The sequence below is a fragment of the Aegilops tauschii genome, chromosome 6 (assembly GCF_002575655.3).
Source record: "Aegilops tauschii subsp. strangulata cultivar AL8/78 chromosome 6, Aet v6.0, whole genome shotgun sequence".
Lineage (NCBI taxonomy): Eukaryota > Viridiplantae > Streptophyta > Magnoliopsida > Poales > Poaceae > Aegilops > Aegilops tauschii.
The window spans coordinates 169,560,443-169,577,546 of record NC_053040.3 but is presented as its reverse complement, the minus strand read 5'-3'; the positions used below and the strand labels follow the sequence as shown (position 1 = coordinate 169,577,546).

The window sequence follows — 17,104 nt, the reverse complement described above, 5'->3', positions numbered from 1 at the left end:
GAGGGCGCCCAGTGTTTCGGAGAAGAACCTTGCCGCCACGCTCCTGATGACGGCGGAGGGTGACGAGAAGAGGAAGACCGTGCTCCGGGCTGGCTTCGCCGAGCCCGGGGCCTCAGGCAGCACCTTCTATCCCTTCTTCACGAGCAGTATTGTTGCAGGGTTGGTTCCTCCCTTCTCCGATTTCTTCTATTCCGTCCTCAACCATTACAAGCTTCATGCCCTCCATCTTCATCCCAACTCCGTCCTCCTTCTGTCGATCTTTGCCTTCTATTGCGAGGCATACGTTGGGGTGATGCCGTCCATAGCGCTGCTGCGCCACCTCTTTTATCTCTGGATCAAGGACGGCCACTGCTCGGGGTGCGCCAACTTCGTCGCAGCCAATAAGACCAACGCAATCTCGAAGGCCGGGAAGAAGGCCGAGGGCTTGAAGAGCAAGTGGGTCCTGATGGATGCCAAGTGCTCTCACCCCCGGCTGGCGCTGCCGATAGAGATGCCCACGTCTCATGATGGGTGGTTCCGCGCGAGGCTCACCGACCCTCGGGCGGAGCAGGTGCTGGAGAGGATGACCGCCGACCTGAAGCCTGATGACCCAAAGGCGGCGAAGCTGACGGGGGCCATGATTGTCAAGGAATTCATGGTGCAGCGCGTGGCTCCCCTCCAGGCACGCCCGCGCCCCTTGTGGAAGCTTGGGGATGAAGGAGACGACCTCCGCCTGCGTCCGGAGGCCCTGTCTGATGAGGAGCTAGGCACGGCCCTCCGCTCCTTAGTTGGGGACGAAAAAGGGTATCCGCCGAACACCTTCGTTCCCTTGTACCGCCGCCCGAATGGGGCGAAGATTGCCGCCGTCTTGCCTGTCTTCGATGGGCGTGGGCTTGTGCCGCCTGCGCCCTCGGACGCCCCTACGGTGACGGCTCCGGTGATGGTGTCCTCCGATGACTCCGAAGAGGGGGAGGAGCTAAGTTCGAAGGCAACTCGGGAGGGGGCAAGGGAGACCTCCCCTACGCGCAAGGCCGACCTCCTCCGCGCCTTGCCTGATGATGACGACGCCGACGACCACCTGGTGAGGGAAGCCCTGCCCCCTGCTGGAGTCACCACGAGATCCAGGGTCTCCCCTTCGAAGAAGCCACCGCCTGGCGTCCCGACGAAGAGTAGATCGGCGCTGATCTCTCGGGGTGATGCCTCCATTATGCCGCCGCCCGGGGTCTCCGCGGCCTTGTCGACTCCTGGGGCCCGTGCGCCAGCGCCCCAGGCTGCGAGGCCCCCAGGCTCCGCACTTCTGAAGAGGCGGCGGGACTACGCCACCGTGGACCAGTAAGTATCCTGTCCTGACCTTGCCCTTGCTCCTGCTTCTGCTGCAGCTTCCTAATGTTCCTTCCTTGTGATGCTAGGCCGATGTCGTCATCGAAGAAGAAGAAGAAGGAGGGGCGGCCACATCCTCGGGGACCCAGCAGCCTGGCGCGTCCACACCTCCTCTGTCGCAGAAGGGCGACGATGGCGTCCACACCTCTCCGGCCCGGTCATCCTCGCAAGGCCCAGAAGAGCGTCTCCAGGAGGGGGCGACCCCCAAGGCCTCATCGGCTCCTGAGGCGCTCGTCCCCAGCTCGCTGGCCGAGGCCCCGCAGGCTCCGGAGCCCCTGGCTTCTTCTTCTGCCGCCATCAACCTGCAGGTCTTGGTGACGACGCCACCTTCTTATTCCGCCTTACCACCAGCTCATGATCCTTCTGCCTCGGCTGGCGTCCTGGAGCATGCCCTTTCTGTGCTGACCCTGCTGCGGGATGATCTTCAAGGCACCAACCGCCGCCTGGTGGCCGGGCGCCTGGAGCTGATCTCTGGCTGGCTCCATTCTGATGCGTCCGTCTGGGCGGTGCTGAGCCAGGTTGTGGCGGCTTCCGAGGAGGACAAGCAGGCCGCCGCCCAAGCCGTGGCTGCCCGTGGGGTGGCGCTGAAGGATGCCGAGGTCGCCAAGGGGTGTTGTCAGTCGATGGAGGCTGAGCTGGAGGTCATGCGCAATGAGTGCGCGGCCGAAGCTCAAGACCGCAAGGCGGAGGAGGAGGAGATGAAGGCCCGAGAGGGCGCCGTCAGAGGTCGCAACGCCGAGCTGGAGCAGTTGGCGAGGGCACAGGCCATGGAGCGCAGCCGACTGGAGAAGCTGGAGCAAAAGATGGAGGCAGAGAAGGCCGAGCTGGAAGCCAAAGCGAAGATCCTGGCTAAGGATCACGTGGCCTTCAAGTCCCTTGAGGAGAGGTCCTGCGAGGCGCTACGGGCACTTTACGAGAAGGGCTTGGAGATGCCGCTGGCGAAAGACGACGAAGGCCCCGCCCAGCTGCTCCCTCATCTTGTCGCGGCTCTCGAGGACGTCGTTGACAGGATCGGCCCCATGGTGGAGGGGGAAGCCCGTGCGCTCTCTTCATCTACCCTGACACGCATCTTCATCCACCTCCATCTTCACGATCATGATGCCGACCTTGGTAAGCTGCTTGAGCCCATGGATGAGGAGCGCTCTGCAGCCGCCGCCAAAGCCGTGAAGGGCCAGGTGGAGGCCTTGCTGAAGAAGTTCCTCGCCGTCGACCCCGCGCCCTCGGCTGGTGCTACTGCCGAACCTGCGACTCTGGCGGGCGGCACTGGTGAGGACAACGTCGTCGTCGAAGGGGCACCCCTTGCGAGTGATGGCGGCGCCCAAGGCTGGCGAGAAGGCTTGCTGGTGGCTCCTTTTCCTGCTTTATCTCTGCAACATGCACCATGCCTCGTGGAGGCGTTTAAACTTGCATTTGGTATTTGAAGAACAGTATGCTCTATAATATTTGTTTAAGATTCCGCAATTTCCTTTCCGTTCGCTTGGCGTTCTACATCGGCGAGGCCCGACCCCGTGCGTACCTCAGCCACCATTGGGTCGTCCGGATCGCTAGGACGAGACCAAGGTGTGAGGGGCTACGTGGCCAGTTAGGCTCCTGAGTCGCGATGCTCAGGAGTCCCCCTTGACGTGTACACAACTTACAGAAAGGAGATGCGAAAGTAGGCCTTAGTGTTCTACGTCGGCAGGGCCCGACCCCGCGCATACGTCGACCGCCGTTGGGCCGTCCGGATCACCAGGACGGAACCAAGGAGTGAGGGGCTACGTGGCCAGTTAGGTTCCTGAGTCGCGATGCTCAGGAGTCCCCCTTGACGCTCAAACGACCTTCATACCTTTTCCTTCGCCGAGGCTCCACTCGGGAGGGACCCGTGATAACCAGGTCCGAGGGACCTAGCAGGGTGGCGTACACTCGGGCGTGACCCGGCCGCAGCCCCCGTGCCCAGCCCCCTCGCGCGACTCTCCCAAGGGGAGGTGTTGCGACGAGGCTGGACACCGAGCCCGGGGGCTCCCTGAGGTTGGTACGGCCATGGGGCCGCCCTCAGTTGTTTATCACTAGCGCGGAGCAAAGCGCTTCCGCACTTGCACGGGCATAGCCACTCCTCGACCGTGTCGACTGCCAGCATGGAGCATGGTGCTTCCACTGGCGCGTGGGTGAGGGATCCCTCCGAGTGGAGCCCCCGGGGCGTGTACAGCCCCGCCCTGACACGTGGCTTGCACGGCAGGGCTAGACGAGGTGTGTCTAGGCACTCGTGAGCTAGCGTAGGACTCACGAGGCCCTACCTCAAGGCGGGTTACACCTGGTCTTGATTCTTGACGGCTGTGGTGGTCCTGCGAGATGGTTAGGCAACCTGCGCCGGACGAATCTCCTGAGGCAATCACATGAGAAGGCCAGACACCAACGACCCCAGGAGGTGACGTTAACGGGGCCGGCCCGCCAGACAGAGCTCGGTCGTTGGATTTATCAACGCTGCAGGGACGGACCCGAGCACAGACGCCGTGCCTAGTCTTCTCATGCGAAGGATCCTGAAGAAAGACGCCCGGCGCGCGGCTCCCGCGGCCGCGAGGCACCGGGTCGCGCGCCCTAGCCTGTCCGCCCATGATTAGCTCATGCGAGAACGAGGCACCAAGGGCCATGGGAGGTGACATACACGGGAATGGGCCCGCGAGCCAGAGCTCAGCCTCTTGGGTTTGGCTACACTGCAGGGACAGACCCGAGCACAGACGTCGTGCCTGTCCTTAATCATGAGGCGGTCGTGGGCGGGCCTGCAAGGGCGCACGACGTTCATGGCATCGAAGTACCGGGCAGGTAGGTTGTAATCTTAAGTAACCCGTGCAAAGGAACAAGCTAGTTCGAATGGGTGCGAGAACGATACATGCCACCGGGACGGACCCGAGCGGCCTGGGGAAGATGCAGCCCGAGGGGCACTCCCAGCAGAGTAAATTAAAGATGCAGAAAGATACATGCCGCAGGGACAGGCCCGTGAGGCCTAGGAATGATGCAGCCCGAGGGGCGCTCCCAGCTGAGTAAACCGGAAAATGTCACCTGGTACCGTTGTCGAAGGGATGTTGGAGTAGCTGAAGGTGACTGAAGACGCGCGCTGATGGAGTCGTTCCTCACGAGCCGCCAGGGCCCTGTGCCTCAGGAAGCTCCGGGGGCTCGGGTGGTTCCTTGAGGACCGTCGCCATCTCCGCCAGGACTGCGTGGTGCCTGGCCTCCTGAGCCGCCAGGATGCTCGTAAGCGACGCTGGAAGGTGACAGTCGCGTTCGGCAGGCCAAAGGGCATGCGAACGTAGCTGTGAGGTGGACCTTCGCACCGGCCAACGCGTGAAGGACAGAAGCGCTCTTGGGATGCGGCCTTGTTGAGCCCCGGGATGTCCATGCAGACGCGTAGCCCGCCGTCCTCGCCAGGTGGTGGGCGGCGGCCGCCACGTATGGTCCTTGCCTCTTGAAGCTCCTGGGTCGCCTTGTCGATGAACTCCAGAGCACCGGGCGCACCTCGCCTAGTGCCCCTTTGGGGGAAAACGTGCAGCGAAGCACGCCTCCACATGAAGCCCAAGCGCCTCCCTCGTGATGCTGGCTAGGTCTGAGGCCCTCCAGAACAGAGCCCCCGGCCCTTGCCCGAGGAGGGCGCAGAGTGCGCTTTCCTATGCGAGGGAGGGAGGCGCCCCAACTGCGGGCGCGGACCCTGAGGTGGTGCCGCCGGAGGCGCCGTTCTCTCGAGGCCCTGGGTGGAGTAGCTGCTTCTTCTTCTTGGGGGTGGCCTCAGGAGGATACAGTGTGCCTTCGTTGTCGGGGTCTTTGATCGCTGCGGCTTGGAAGGCGCGCTCAAGGGAGCACACCACATCTCTTTCTTCGCAGGGGACTGTGATGACTCCGCCGCTCCCTGGCATCTTGAGGACGTTGTAGCCATGGTGAGTCACTGCCATAAACTTGGCCAATGTTGGATACCCAAGGATGGCGTTGTACGGTAGACGGATGTGGGCGACGTCGAAGTCAATGAGCTCGGTGCGGTAGTTGTTGCGCTGGCCAAAGGTAACAGGGATGCGGACCTGCCCTATCGGGGTGGTGGAGCCGTCGGTCACTCCTGGGAAGGGCTTGGTAGGCTGCAGCTGATCGTATGGTACTTCGAGGCTATCGAATGTCTCAACGGACAGGACATTGAGCCCTGCGCCGCCGTCGATGAGGGTCTTGGTGACTTGGACGCTGCTGATGACGGGCGAGCAAAGCATTGGGAGGACGCCGGCAGTAGCCGCGCACTTGAGCTGGTCCGACGAGCTGAAGGTGATGGCACACTTTGACCACCTGAGCGGGCGCGTGGCCTCGAGCCTAGGAAGGGCCGTGTTCACCTCACGAGCAAACTGCTTGAAGATGCGCTGAGAAGCTGGGGCCTGAGCACCGCCCAAGATGCGGGCGATAGCGCGCGGCTCCTGGAAGCCCCCAGCCCCCTCGTCCTGATGATGGTCGTCGTTCCTTCTTGGCGGTGGCGGCAACAGAGGGAGGCCAGCATTGCCCTGAGGACGGTCCTCACGAGGCTGGTCCCTCCAAGCGCCCTCGCGAGGCTGGTCCTGCCAATGGTCCTCGCGGGGCCGGTCGCACCACTCCTGACGGGGGTCGCGGTCGTCCCAGCGTCCTTCACTTCGTCCTCCTCCTCGGCCGTAGCCCCGGTCGCTGCGCTCGGGGCGTCGACCAAAGTGTCCATCTCGAATGGCCCTGAGCTCTTGGTAGTCGCTGGTGTTGTGGTTGTGCACGTTGTGGAAGGCGCAGAACGGACGGCTGCTCTTGGACGACTCGGGGTGGTCCCGGCCGCGCTTCGTGTCCGGCTCCGCCGCGAGTACGGCTACTCCCTTGCGCTTCACGTCCTTGGCCTTGGCTTTCTTCTCTTCTGGGTTGGCAGCAGGGAGCTCGAGGAGGGAGAGGCGCCCCTCCTCAGCTCTTGCGCACTTGGTTGCCATGTTGAACATCTCCAGAGCCGTGCATAACTCCTCGTGGATGGCGAGCTCCTCCTTCATCTTGACGTCGCGAACGCCATCAGAGAACGCTGAAATGATGGCCTCGTCCGTCACCTTGGGGATCTTGAGGCGAACGCTGTTGAACCGCTGGATGTACTTCTGCAGGGTCTCTCCTGGCAGCTGCTTGATGCGGCGTAGGTCACCCGCAGCCGGCGGGCGGTCGCGAGTGCCCTGGAAGTTGGCGACGAAGCGATCGCGCATCTCACCCCAAGAGGAGATCGATCCCGGGGGCAAATTTAAGAGCCACGAGCGAGCACCATCCTTGAGAGCCATGGGAAACCAGTTCACCATGACTTTCTTGTCGCCGTTGGCCACCTCGATACTCAGCTCGTACAGCTGCAAGAACTCCGCAGGGTCGGGGGTACCGTCGTAGCGCGGGGCAGGTCCGGCTTGAACTTGCCTGGCCAGACGATGTTATGCAGCTCCGGAGTAAAGGCCCGGCAGCCTGCTGTGGCCACCGGGGCCCGTCGCAGGGGCGGAGCCTGATCCTGATGCCCACGCACCGCCGCCGCAGGCGGCACGCGATCTTGACGTGTTGGCGCCGGGAGTGCAGGAGCATTTTCTCGTGGTCGAGTGACTTCTTGGCAGCTTCCTTCTTCGCGCGCAGGCACCCGGCGCGGCGGGTCGCGCCGAGGGGCCGCGCGTCTTGGGGCTAGGACACCGTCTTGGTGCGGAGGTGGCGGAGGCGCCCCCTGAGCTACGTCGCCCGCGGCTGGAGGAGGGCGAGGCAGCAAGAGAGATGGTACAAGGGAGCCCCCAGCAGCGCTGACGAGCTCGGCGATGCGGTCCAGCCAGTCCTCGTAGAGATTGTCGACCGGGCGGTAGCGCAGGAGCTCGCGTGCCATGAGCAGCGCGGCCTGCGCGTCTGTGGGTGCGCGACGAGCGTGGGATGATGAGTCGGCCAGAGTCAGCGACGGGGTGGCGGTGCGGCCGTCCCGCCCGCACAGAGGGGTGCAGCGATGATGCTTGCTGCTCGTTTCCCACCGGGCCGGTGGCGGCATTGGCGGCGGGGGATGGAGAACGACGGGGAAGCCCGCCGACAGGAGCTGTCTGAGCGACACGAGCGGCCAGGGCGGCCCGGCGCTCGCCGCGGGCTCGGCGTGCGTCCGCCATGGACGCAGTGGAGCAGTGGAGCGCGGATCGACGGGATAAAAGCTTCATCGCACTCCTACCTGGCGCGCCAAATGTAGGATTACGGGTTCCGGCAAACGCTTGAGGTTCGAACACTGGGGTGCTCGCGAAGATCTCTCTCCCCCTAGCTCACACTCTCGCAACTATCTCAAAGCCAAGCTCGCCGATCCCAAAGAACATGAGACACAAGAGTTTATACTGGTTCGGGCCACCGATGTGGTGTAATACCCTACTCCAGTCTGGTGTGGTGGATTGCCTTATAGGCTGGGGATGAATAAGTACAAGGGAAGAACAACCTCCTGAGGAGAGGTGTTCTTGAGCTCGAGGAGCTTGTGCATGTCAAGGTGGTCTGGGTGATCCAAGATCAGTTGAGTCTCTGATGAGTGCCCAGATCCGTCCTCTCCGATCAGTTCCCCCCCTCCTATGGTGGTGGCTAGTCCTATTTATAGAGGCCCTGGTCCTCTTCCCAAATGTTTAGGCGGGAAGAGATCCCACAACAACCAATTTGAAGGGGGACAGCTAGTACAAGCTATCCTGACAAAAGGTGATCTTCGCCTGCCAAAGGCTCTGGTGGTGACGCCGTCGTGGGCTCCGCGATGACCTCCGTCCTGCCATCCTGCTGGTCTTGGTCTTGTTGCACCAATATGAAAACCTTTGCGAATGCTTCGGGACTCCTCGCCTGCACCTGCCCCTTTAGCACCAAAGAGGAAACCAGTACTCTGCGCCTGCTAGCGCCCGCCTGGCCTTGGTCGTCATGGCTCACGTCACGGGAACCTCACGAGGTGCCCCTCGCCTTGATCTCTCCGCTCCTCGCGAGCCAGCCTAGTGAGGCTGCCCCTGAGGAGGTCTTGTGTCGTCCGCCTCGCGAGGCTTGGCCCCTCGCGAGGGTCTTGTGCGTTTGCTCATGAAGATGGGTTGTACCAGGCCGTTAGAGAAGCCACGCCTTGGGCCGCAGGCAGGCAAGTCTCGGTACCCCCGTTCCCAGGACGCCGACAGTCATACACACCTGTTGTCCAGGACTCCTATTGTTCCTTACATGAGGCTTTACCACTATTACCTCTTATGCAGTAAGTGGTAATAGTGGTAAAGTCGTAGAGTGGGTAATTTCTTGTGTTATGCACTAAGTGGTAATAGTGGTAAAGTCATAGAGTTAGTAATCTCTTGTGTTATGCACTAAGTGGTAAATATGGTGTGGGGAGCGGCGTAGCCCCCCACTATAATTTTTTAATAAACATTACTATAAATGGAAAAACATAGCAGTGGTGGGTTGTACAAAAAACCCGCCAATAGTAAACTGTATTACTAGTGACAGGTTTACTCTAGTGCCCGCCACAGGTACTTGGATCGATCCTGCGTGGTCAAAATATCGCGTTCTGATTGGTCTACTGCACCCTCCCACGGATTGATGAGGTGGCTCTCATCCTCCCAAGTTAGAGGCTAGGGTACTGAAGGTGCATCACTAAATTGCATCCTCCCAAAAAATATGGTATGCCAATTGCCTACCGAGAAAGAGCCCCACAGAAATAACTGTCATCTTACCAAAAAGTCACTTTGGTGCATGAGCTCTAGTGAGCCCTATATGTTGACCTGTGTCAAAATGGTATTTGAAGTTTCATAAAACTCTGAAGAAAATTGAACATGTTCATATGTTCATATGTGCAAATTTTACTGATGAAAATAAGTAACCATGTGAGTTACACAAAAATTATACACTTTTGCTTCGGTACACCCCCCCCCCCCCAAACACATTGACTACTAAGATTTCTCTATAACCCTTCATAATAAAGGATAGGATAGTCACGTGAATCGAATTCAAGACCTCTTAGTCTAAGAAGGACCACACTAACCAACAAGGACATTCTAATGCTTGTGTGTATTTACTTCTTTTTTTTTGTTTCTTCTACTTCAGTTCACGATTGGGCCGGCCCATTGTTGAATCGGTCCTTTATCACTATTTCTTTTTCGTTTTTTCTATTCTTTTTTATACCTTTTTTCTATTCTTTTTTCCTTTTTCAGAAAATGCTCATGATCATAAGATTTTGTTCAACATTTTAAAAATTGTTCATAAACTATAAATATTCGTATTTTTTAAAAATTGTAAGGATATGTCAAAAACTGTTCTTGTCTGTAAAAATTGCTCAGAATGTCATAGCATGACCAAATTTTAAAAAGAGCGAACAAAATTTTGAACATGGACATTTTTAAAAAAGCACTACAAAATTTTAAATTTCAAGAAAGAATCAGAAAATATGAACAAAAATTGAAACCTATTTATTTTGAATATCCTCCATCTTTTTGTATTTGTGTAGAAAAAATGAGTAGAGGATTATTTTCTAAATTCCAAATAAATTTTGAAAGCACGAACATTATTTGAAAATGCAAAATTGTCGAAATCACAAAAATTTGGCAGGTGCCTTGGAAAGGTGATACAAGGCCCTAGAAAAAAAATTGGTCCATTTGAACAACGTAAAAAAAAGATACTATAAGACGGAAGCTTCTGCCCAATCCGAACTTTTTTCCATTTAAGTTCGTGAACATTTTCCTAAATACGCAAACTTTATCTTCAAATTCATGAAATCTTTTCCATATCCAGGAACACTTTTCAAATTTTACAAATGTTTTATTAAAGCTCATTTTTTTCAAGTGCATAAACATTGGTTTGCAAAACTGATGAACTTTTCTCAAATAGGCGAATATTTTGGCCGACCCAACAGGCACCCGGCCGAAGCTATGGCGTCGCCCGGTTGGGCAAGGCCTGAGCGTATTATTTTCTATTCTATTATTTCTTTTTTTCTTATTTTTTAATTTTAGAACTTTATTATTCATTTTAAAACCTGTTTTAAATTTTGAAATATTTTTGGAATACCGAAAAATGTTATTATCTTCAAATATTTTTTACAAATTATAAATTATAGAATTTCAAAAAATGTTCCCATTTTCGAATTCTTTGTTCATAAATTTAATGTGTGTTTGTGTTTTAAAATTTTTTATTAACTTTTAAAAAGTATGTGGTTTGCAATTTGTGTACAACATCAATACTTGGGAATTTATTAACAATTCTGGAAAAAAAGTGTTCATGTTTATAAAATTTTCATACACAATTTTAAATTCCAAAACTGTTGAAAAATTGCAAGAAATAATGGATATAGGAGAATTTTCATGTTGATTGATAATGACAGAAATTGCAGATAACAAAAGCCTTGCCCTACGAGCCTACCCGAACCACCTGCTTTAAACATGATGTGCTTCTTGACATGCATGAAATGATACCAAAATTTGCCATCATGTGGGCATGCTCATGGCAGGCCTCCATGCAAAATTTGAAAGAATCCAAACACTGAACGCACGTTGTGTCACGTTCGGCTAGTGTTTTGGGTTTTTTTCACCGGGAAAGACCTAGAAAATGCATAAAATGTCATAACTCAGTGAAATTTATTATGGATGCTTGGTATGATGATGCTAGTGTATGCAAAAAAATTGGGTCCATTAAAATGATATGAAAAAGTGCATCCAGACTTGCCCTACCGGCCTACCCGAACCACCACCTTGGAACATGACGTGCTTCTTGCCATGGATGAAATCACACCAAATTTTGCCAGCATGTGGGCATGCAATGGCTGGCCTCCACGCAAATTTAAGTAATTCAGACACCTAGCACACGTTGTGTCACCTTCGGCTAGTGCTTTTGAGTTTTTTCATTGGGAAAACCCTAGAAAATGCATAAGATGTCAGAACTCAATGAAATTTATCATGGATGCTTGACATGGTGATGCTAGTGTGTGGGAAAATTTGGGTCCATTTTATTGATTTAAAAAAAGTGAACCCAGGCTTGCCCTACCGGCCTACCCAAACCACCACCCTTGAACATGGTGTGCTTCTTGTCATGTATGAAAGGACACCAAATTTTGTAAGCATGTGGGCATGCTCATGGCAGGCCTCCACGCAAAATTTGATGGAATTCAGACATCGAACACACGTTCGCCTAGTGTTTTAGGGTTTTTTTCACCGGGGAAACCCTAGAAAATGCATAAAATGTCAGAACTCGATGAAATTTTGGTGATGCTAGTGTGTGAAAAAAATTGGGTCCATTTTAATTATGTGAAATAAAGGACCTTTGAACATGGTGTGCTTCGAACCATGCATGAATTGACAATAAACTTTTCCAGCATGTGGGCGTGTTCATGGCAGCCCTCCGTGCAAAATTTGTAGGAATTTGGACACCGAACGCACGTTGTGTTGCGTTCGGCTAGTGTTTTAGATTTTTTTCACCGGAAAAACCCTAGAAAATGCGTAAAATGTCAAAACTCAATGAAAATGAAATTTATCATGGATGGTTGGCATGGTGATGCTAGTGCGTGAGAAAAATTCGGGCCATTTATTGTTGCGGAAAAAAAGTGAACTCAGACTTACCCTACCGGCCTACCCAAACCACCACCTTTGAACATGGTGTGCTTCTTGGCATGTATGAAATGAAACCAAATTTTGCATGCATGTGGGCATACTCATGGAAGGCCTCCATGCAAAATTTGAAGAAATTCGGACACCGAATGCACGTTGTGTCACGTTCGGTTAGTGTTTTGGGGTTTTTTGACCAGGAACACCCTAGAAAATGCATAAATTGTCAGAATTCAATGGAATTTCTCATGGATGCTAAGGCATGGTGATGCTAGTGTGTGGAAAAATTTGGGTCCATTATATTGATGTGACCATTTTTTGAAAAAGAAAAGGAACAAAAAAAGGAAAAGAACAAGAATGAAAAAGAAACAAAAACCGGTCACTGGTTGATATATTTCATTTTTATTTTTTTAATAGATGTTCACAAATTTTAAAAGTGTTCTTTTTTTATGTGAGCATGTTTCTATTTAAACGAACATTTTTTCTATTTAATAGATGTTCAGAAATTTAATTATATTTATGTGAGCATTTTTCTATTCAAACGAACAATTTTTTTGATATATTTGTACAGTTTTTTTAAAAAGTGAATATTTTACTTTATGAATAAAATTTAAAAAGCGGTCATTTTTTAAAATTTTGAACAAAATTTTATAAGTGTGACCATTTTTTAGAAGGAAAAAAGAAAAAAAATAAAGAAAGACAAAGAAAAAATAGAAATAGTGATAAAAGGACCGGTTCAACAATGGGCTGGCCCAGCTGTGAACTGATGTAGAAGAAAACAAAAAAAGAAGTAAATGGCACAAGCATTAGAATGTCGTAGTTGGTTATTGTGGTTCTCTTTTTTGAAGTGTGATAAGTAGTGGGTACAATGCCTCACAAGTGTCACATATGCAGATGGCTATACGAACAATGCTTGTATTATTCAATATTTAGAAATCACCATTTTGTCATTTTTTTATAGCTCACATGTTTACTTATTTAATCATCAAACTTTACACATATGTAATATACATGCATATGATCATGTAGAATTATTTTCGGATTCTTTTGGAACTTTAAATGTGAATTTTAAACTATTTAAAATAAGGTGCTCCAATGCAGCCATGCTTAAAAAATCCACGCTCATGATTTTACATGCTTCAAACCTTCCCACAAAGGCGAGTCAGACAGCAAAGCCACGCTTGAGACAAGGTGATAAAGGTAATTTACATACAAGAGCACAAAAAGAACTGGCTGGAACTTCTTTGAACAATTACCAAGCCTCGAATACAGGAGAAAGAGAAACCAAAAACCTTTAGAGCAATGCTGCTACCGCAGCTTCAGACAGCTAGGAACATGAAGAACAAAGCAGACACATTCTTACATAACTAAACCCCTTGCAGAATTAATCAGGACTAGCAACTCTTTTCATAGCTGCAGAGGCAACATCCACTATCATGAGAAGGTTTCCGGCAGAGGCCTGCCTTGTAGGAATGCCCTGATGAGCACAAGAGAGCGCTCAGGCTGCGAGAATGGCGCCTCATGTGAGGCTCCTCTGATGGTGGCGAAGGAGAGCTCTTCACCGTATACCTGAGTCCACCCACCAACCTGCATAGGAAGATCGTTCAGCACTGGAAGAAAATGCTACATAACTTGCTCTTCAGTTTGCACGGTATGTTTGTGTTGTCACCTGCTTCCCTTCGAACCAAACTCGATACGGAATGCTCGTCTTGAGGCCTAGATCGCGCGCTAGATTCTGCACCAGTGTCCTGCTTCCCGTTAGAGGGATCACCGAGTCTTGATCGCCACTGAATTTACAAGCAAAAAATGCTACATGTTACATCATTTAAGCCTGAGCTTCATGCTTCCCAAAGTTGAGACTTGAGAGGACCGTCCGAAGGAAAAGGTTCTGGTGCAAATTTGTACCGTGATATAAAGCTGGCAAAGTACAATGTTCCAAAACCTTATGTCAAGTCCCAATTCTATAGGCTTTTCAATCCTTTTATTTTATTTTTACAGTAATGCTACACACCTGATTCTTCACTTTCATTGATTTCTTAATTAGCGCCCCGCAAAGAAAGTTCCAGTATTTTAATACCATGGCTAAAGGCAGTGAAACACAAGGCTTTGTAATCCTTTTTGTTTCCTATCAAGATATTCCTGACCTTTATGATGCATATGAGGAAAAAAAAAGCCTACTCTTTTAATCATTTATCCTTCTATACCTGTAAACTAGTACTCTGATGCCGGAGTTGACCAGTGATCCTACTATGTTGATTGTTGGAATCTGCAAGTTGAGGAGCTCATACTCAAGAACGCTGTAACAAAACAGAAAAACATGACAAACTATGGTCAGATATAACAGATACAGACTTATTAATCTGTATCTTTCTCCAAAGGTCACATTTTATTTAAAATATGTTAAATTAGTCTGTAGATTAAATACCTGCTGCAAACTGCCCATTTTTTTACGCCGATGAGCTTCGCATGGAGCGCTTCCTGAACATCCTTCCTGTTCAAATAGTTTACCGTCTCGTCCTCCACACAGACGTCGATGCGGTGCCCAACACGCTTCTGCACAGCACAGCCACATTGTTGCCACATCAGATAAGAGATAGCTGCCTTCTTTCTCAGAAACAAGATAAGAGATAGCTACCCTATGATACGGATTCTGATCAGTTTGTGACTACGAGCATACATGAGGGGAGAGGATCATTGACTGAGAGAGCACCGAAGACAAGCAGACGTCGAGGGTAACATCGTACTTGTCGACGAACCGGCTAGTCTCTCGGGTTACTTGGTTCATCACCCTCGCGCAAAGCGGGCTAAGCGATCCACCGTAGTACTCGCTGACGTAGCGGGAGTAGTTGCAAACAGACGTGAAAATCCTGTATGTTGAGTCTGAAATGAGGCCATGAGACCAGAAGTACTCTGCCCTCGAGTTGAAGTCGGTGGTGAAATGAAGAACAGGATTGCCCAACTATACCAGCAACAAAACTGTTTCAGTCAGAAACAGAAAAATGCATCAACAGTTAATCGGTTTATTCTGATTGAGGTTTTCCTTACAGCAAGTCCTTTGAGGTTGAAGATGTTGTCCTTCTTATTGAACTCAACCATGACCTCGGCAAGTTGTGGAATGTAATGCCCTGGCACATGCAAAGAATATCTGAATATTTAGAGAGTGCCAAGAGTTGTTCACGTTTTATTAATAAGACTGTAAACGAAGGTGTACATATGTATGTACCGGCATAACTCTCTCCAGAAATGTATAGCTCTCTGCCCTTGTACTGTGGGAACTTTTCAAGCCACCTTTGCATGAACACCATATTGTCCATTGCTTTATTCATTCAGTAAAGAAATGTCAGTGCCCATCATAACTCCCACTCAAGGGCTCAAGACTTGCTGATAAAACATAAACCCAACTGCTAAGAAAGTGGTAAGAACTTATTTCCTACAAATGGTGTATCTACGAACAGGCAGTCATCTATATATCCAGTAAGAAAACAGCAACATTCAGACAGATGCACGAAAGCTTTCAATCATAAACCTCAGTAGTCACCCGCAAATAAAAAACCCTCAGTAGTCAGCCCTCCTACCTGTCATGTTGTCATTCACACCCTGGTAGTAGGCAGCATCAGCAGAGTAGGAGAAGCCAACACCAGCTGGTGTCTCCAGGTAAATCACATTAGCTTCTGCACAACACAAGACCACCAAAACAGTGAGGCATGTGGCAACTTTATTGGGCCAACAAAAGGCTCGTGAATTGGAATTAGCATGCAGAGTTGCAGAAAAGGTAGATAGGCAGCACTCATTGGCCTCACACGCACCTTTGTTCCAGCTGTACTCATTCCTCACCAGCGCCTGCCCGCTGGGCCTGAAAGGGCCGTTCTCTGAGAAGGCCCCTACACCAAGTGAAGAACACCCAGGTCCTAAACAAGAAAACCATCGAACCAATGATATCTCCAGAGTCCAGAAATGAACGCAGGACCAGAGTTCGGATCACATTCTGGTTTGACAGAGCTTAACCAAAGAAGAAATCTACTCCATTAGAGCATTGCAAGCAAGCAGGGAGCAAGATACACGACGAAAGCGAAAGAGTTCAGAGAATGCCATGGCACAAGTGACAAGATACACCAGGAACACTCACCTCCGTTGAGCCAGAGCACGAGGGGCTTGGTGGCAGGATCAAGCTCCGCCTCCACGAAGTAGTAGAAGAGAGCCCTGCTCCCCTTGCCATCCACCTCAACGTAGCCCGAGTACTGACCAAAGTTCACCTCCGGCTGCCCAGGGAGCCTTGTGATCCTGCCTCCTCCTGCTCCTCCATTGCAAGAACCGAGATGGCAAAGTGAAGCAATGAGTAGCAGCACTGCCATGGCCAATGGCCTGCAGCGGCACACTGGAGCCGGCATTGTCTTCAAGGCAGTGAGAGAGGGTTTGGCTGGAGAAAGGAGCGGGAGGAGCTGGCTGGAGCAAGAGGGGATTGGACGGCGAGGGAGGGAGTGAGGAGGAGGAGGCAGGAGAGTCAAGTCTGGTCTTTTTGCCTCGAGAGGAGAGCGATGGAGGAGATGAAAAATAATCAAAAGACGAATGATTCAGTGGGAGGAGCAGGGGGGAGAGAGTGGAACTGGCAGATGCAGCAGCGAGACCTCTGTCTGCTTGGAGCACGCGCTCGCGCTAGAATATAAAAGGTAGTACACTGCTAGTACTTCATTAATTATGCATGTTTTCCAGTCGTACTTGACCTAAGATTGCACTATGAGATTAGCATTAGTAGCATTAGCATTAGCATTTCGGACTAACTTTGTAAGAAAGGTAAGCTCCTTAGGATCTTGTCTCCACTGTTAGCGGGTGATGGACGCAAAGAAATCTGCTGCACATAGGTGCTTACTATATTCGTCTAAAAGGACTGCTGCATGTGCATTGTCGGGACAAACAACACGCTGACAAGACAGCGCGTGACCAGGTAGCCACTAGGCACACGCTATAATAATTGTACCATGTAGTAGGAGTATGTCCCTTTCTCTCATTAAAAATGCTTACAAGTATATACTGCTGGATACTTGTATTACACCAGCAACAAAGCAAATGACAATCCCTTTGCACACTTGACACTCGTCACATCTATCTACACAATACAGCATCAAACTGATAAGGATGATGCAGCTCAAAATTAACCTCGGGAACATAAACGGAAACCAATAATGCAACGGGCCACGTGACACGAGAGAGAACGGGGG

The 17,104-nt window shown here is 51.4% G+C and overlaps 1 protein-coding gene across 1 annotated transcript; it reads right to left on the bottom strand.

Annotated features, from left to right (window-relative positions):
* Window positions 1-12,995: 12,995 nt before the first annotated feature.
* Window positions 12,996-16,517, bottom strand: LOC109743266 (serine carboxypeptidase-like 45). The gene is made up of 10 exons (XM_020302348.4): window positions 16,015-16,517; window positions 15,695-15,796; window positions 15,464-15,559; window positions 15,112-15,204; window positions 14,934-15,013; window positions 14,566-14,847; window positions 14,314-14,441; window positions 14,093-14,185; window positions 13,558-13,675; window positions 12,996-13,475 (listed from the first exon to the last, which is right to left on the bottom strand). The coding sequence occupies exons 1-10, from the start codon at window positions 16,274-16,276 to the stop codon at window positions 13,323-13,325; spliced, it is 1,407 nt and encodes a 468-aa protein (XP_020157937.1). The 5' UTR covers window positions 16,277-16,517; the 3' UTR covers window positions 12,996-13,322.
* Between the last annotated feature and the right edge of the window lie 587 nt (window positions 16,518-17,104).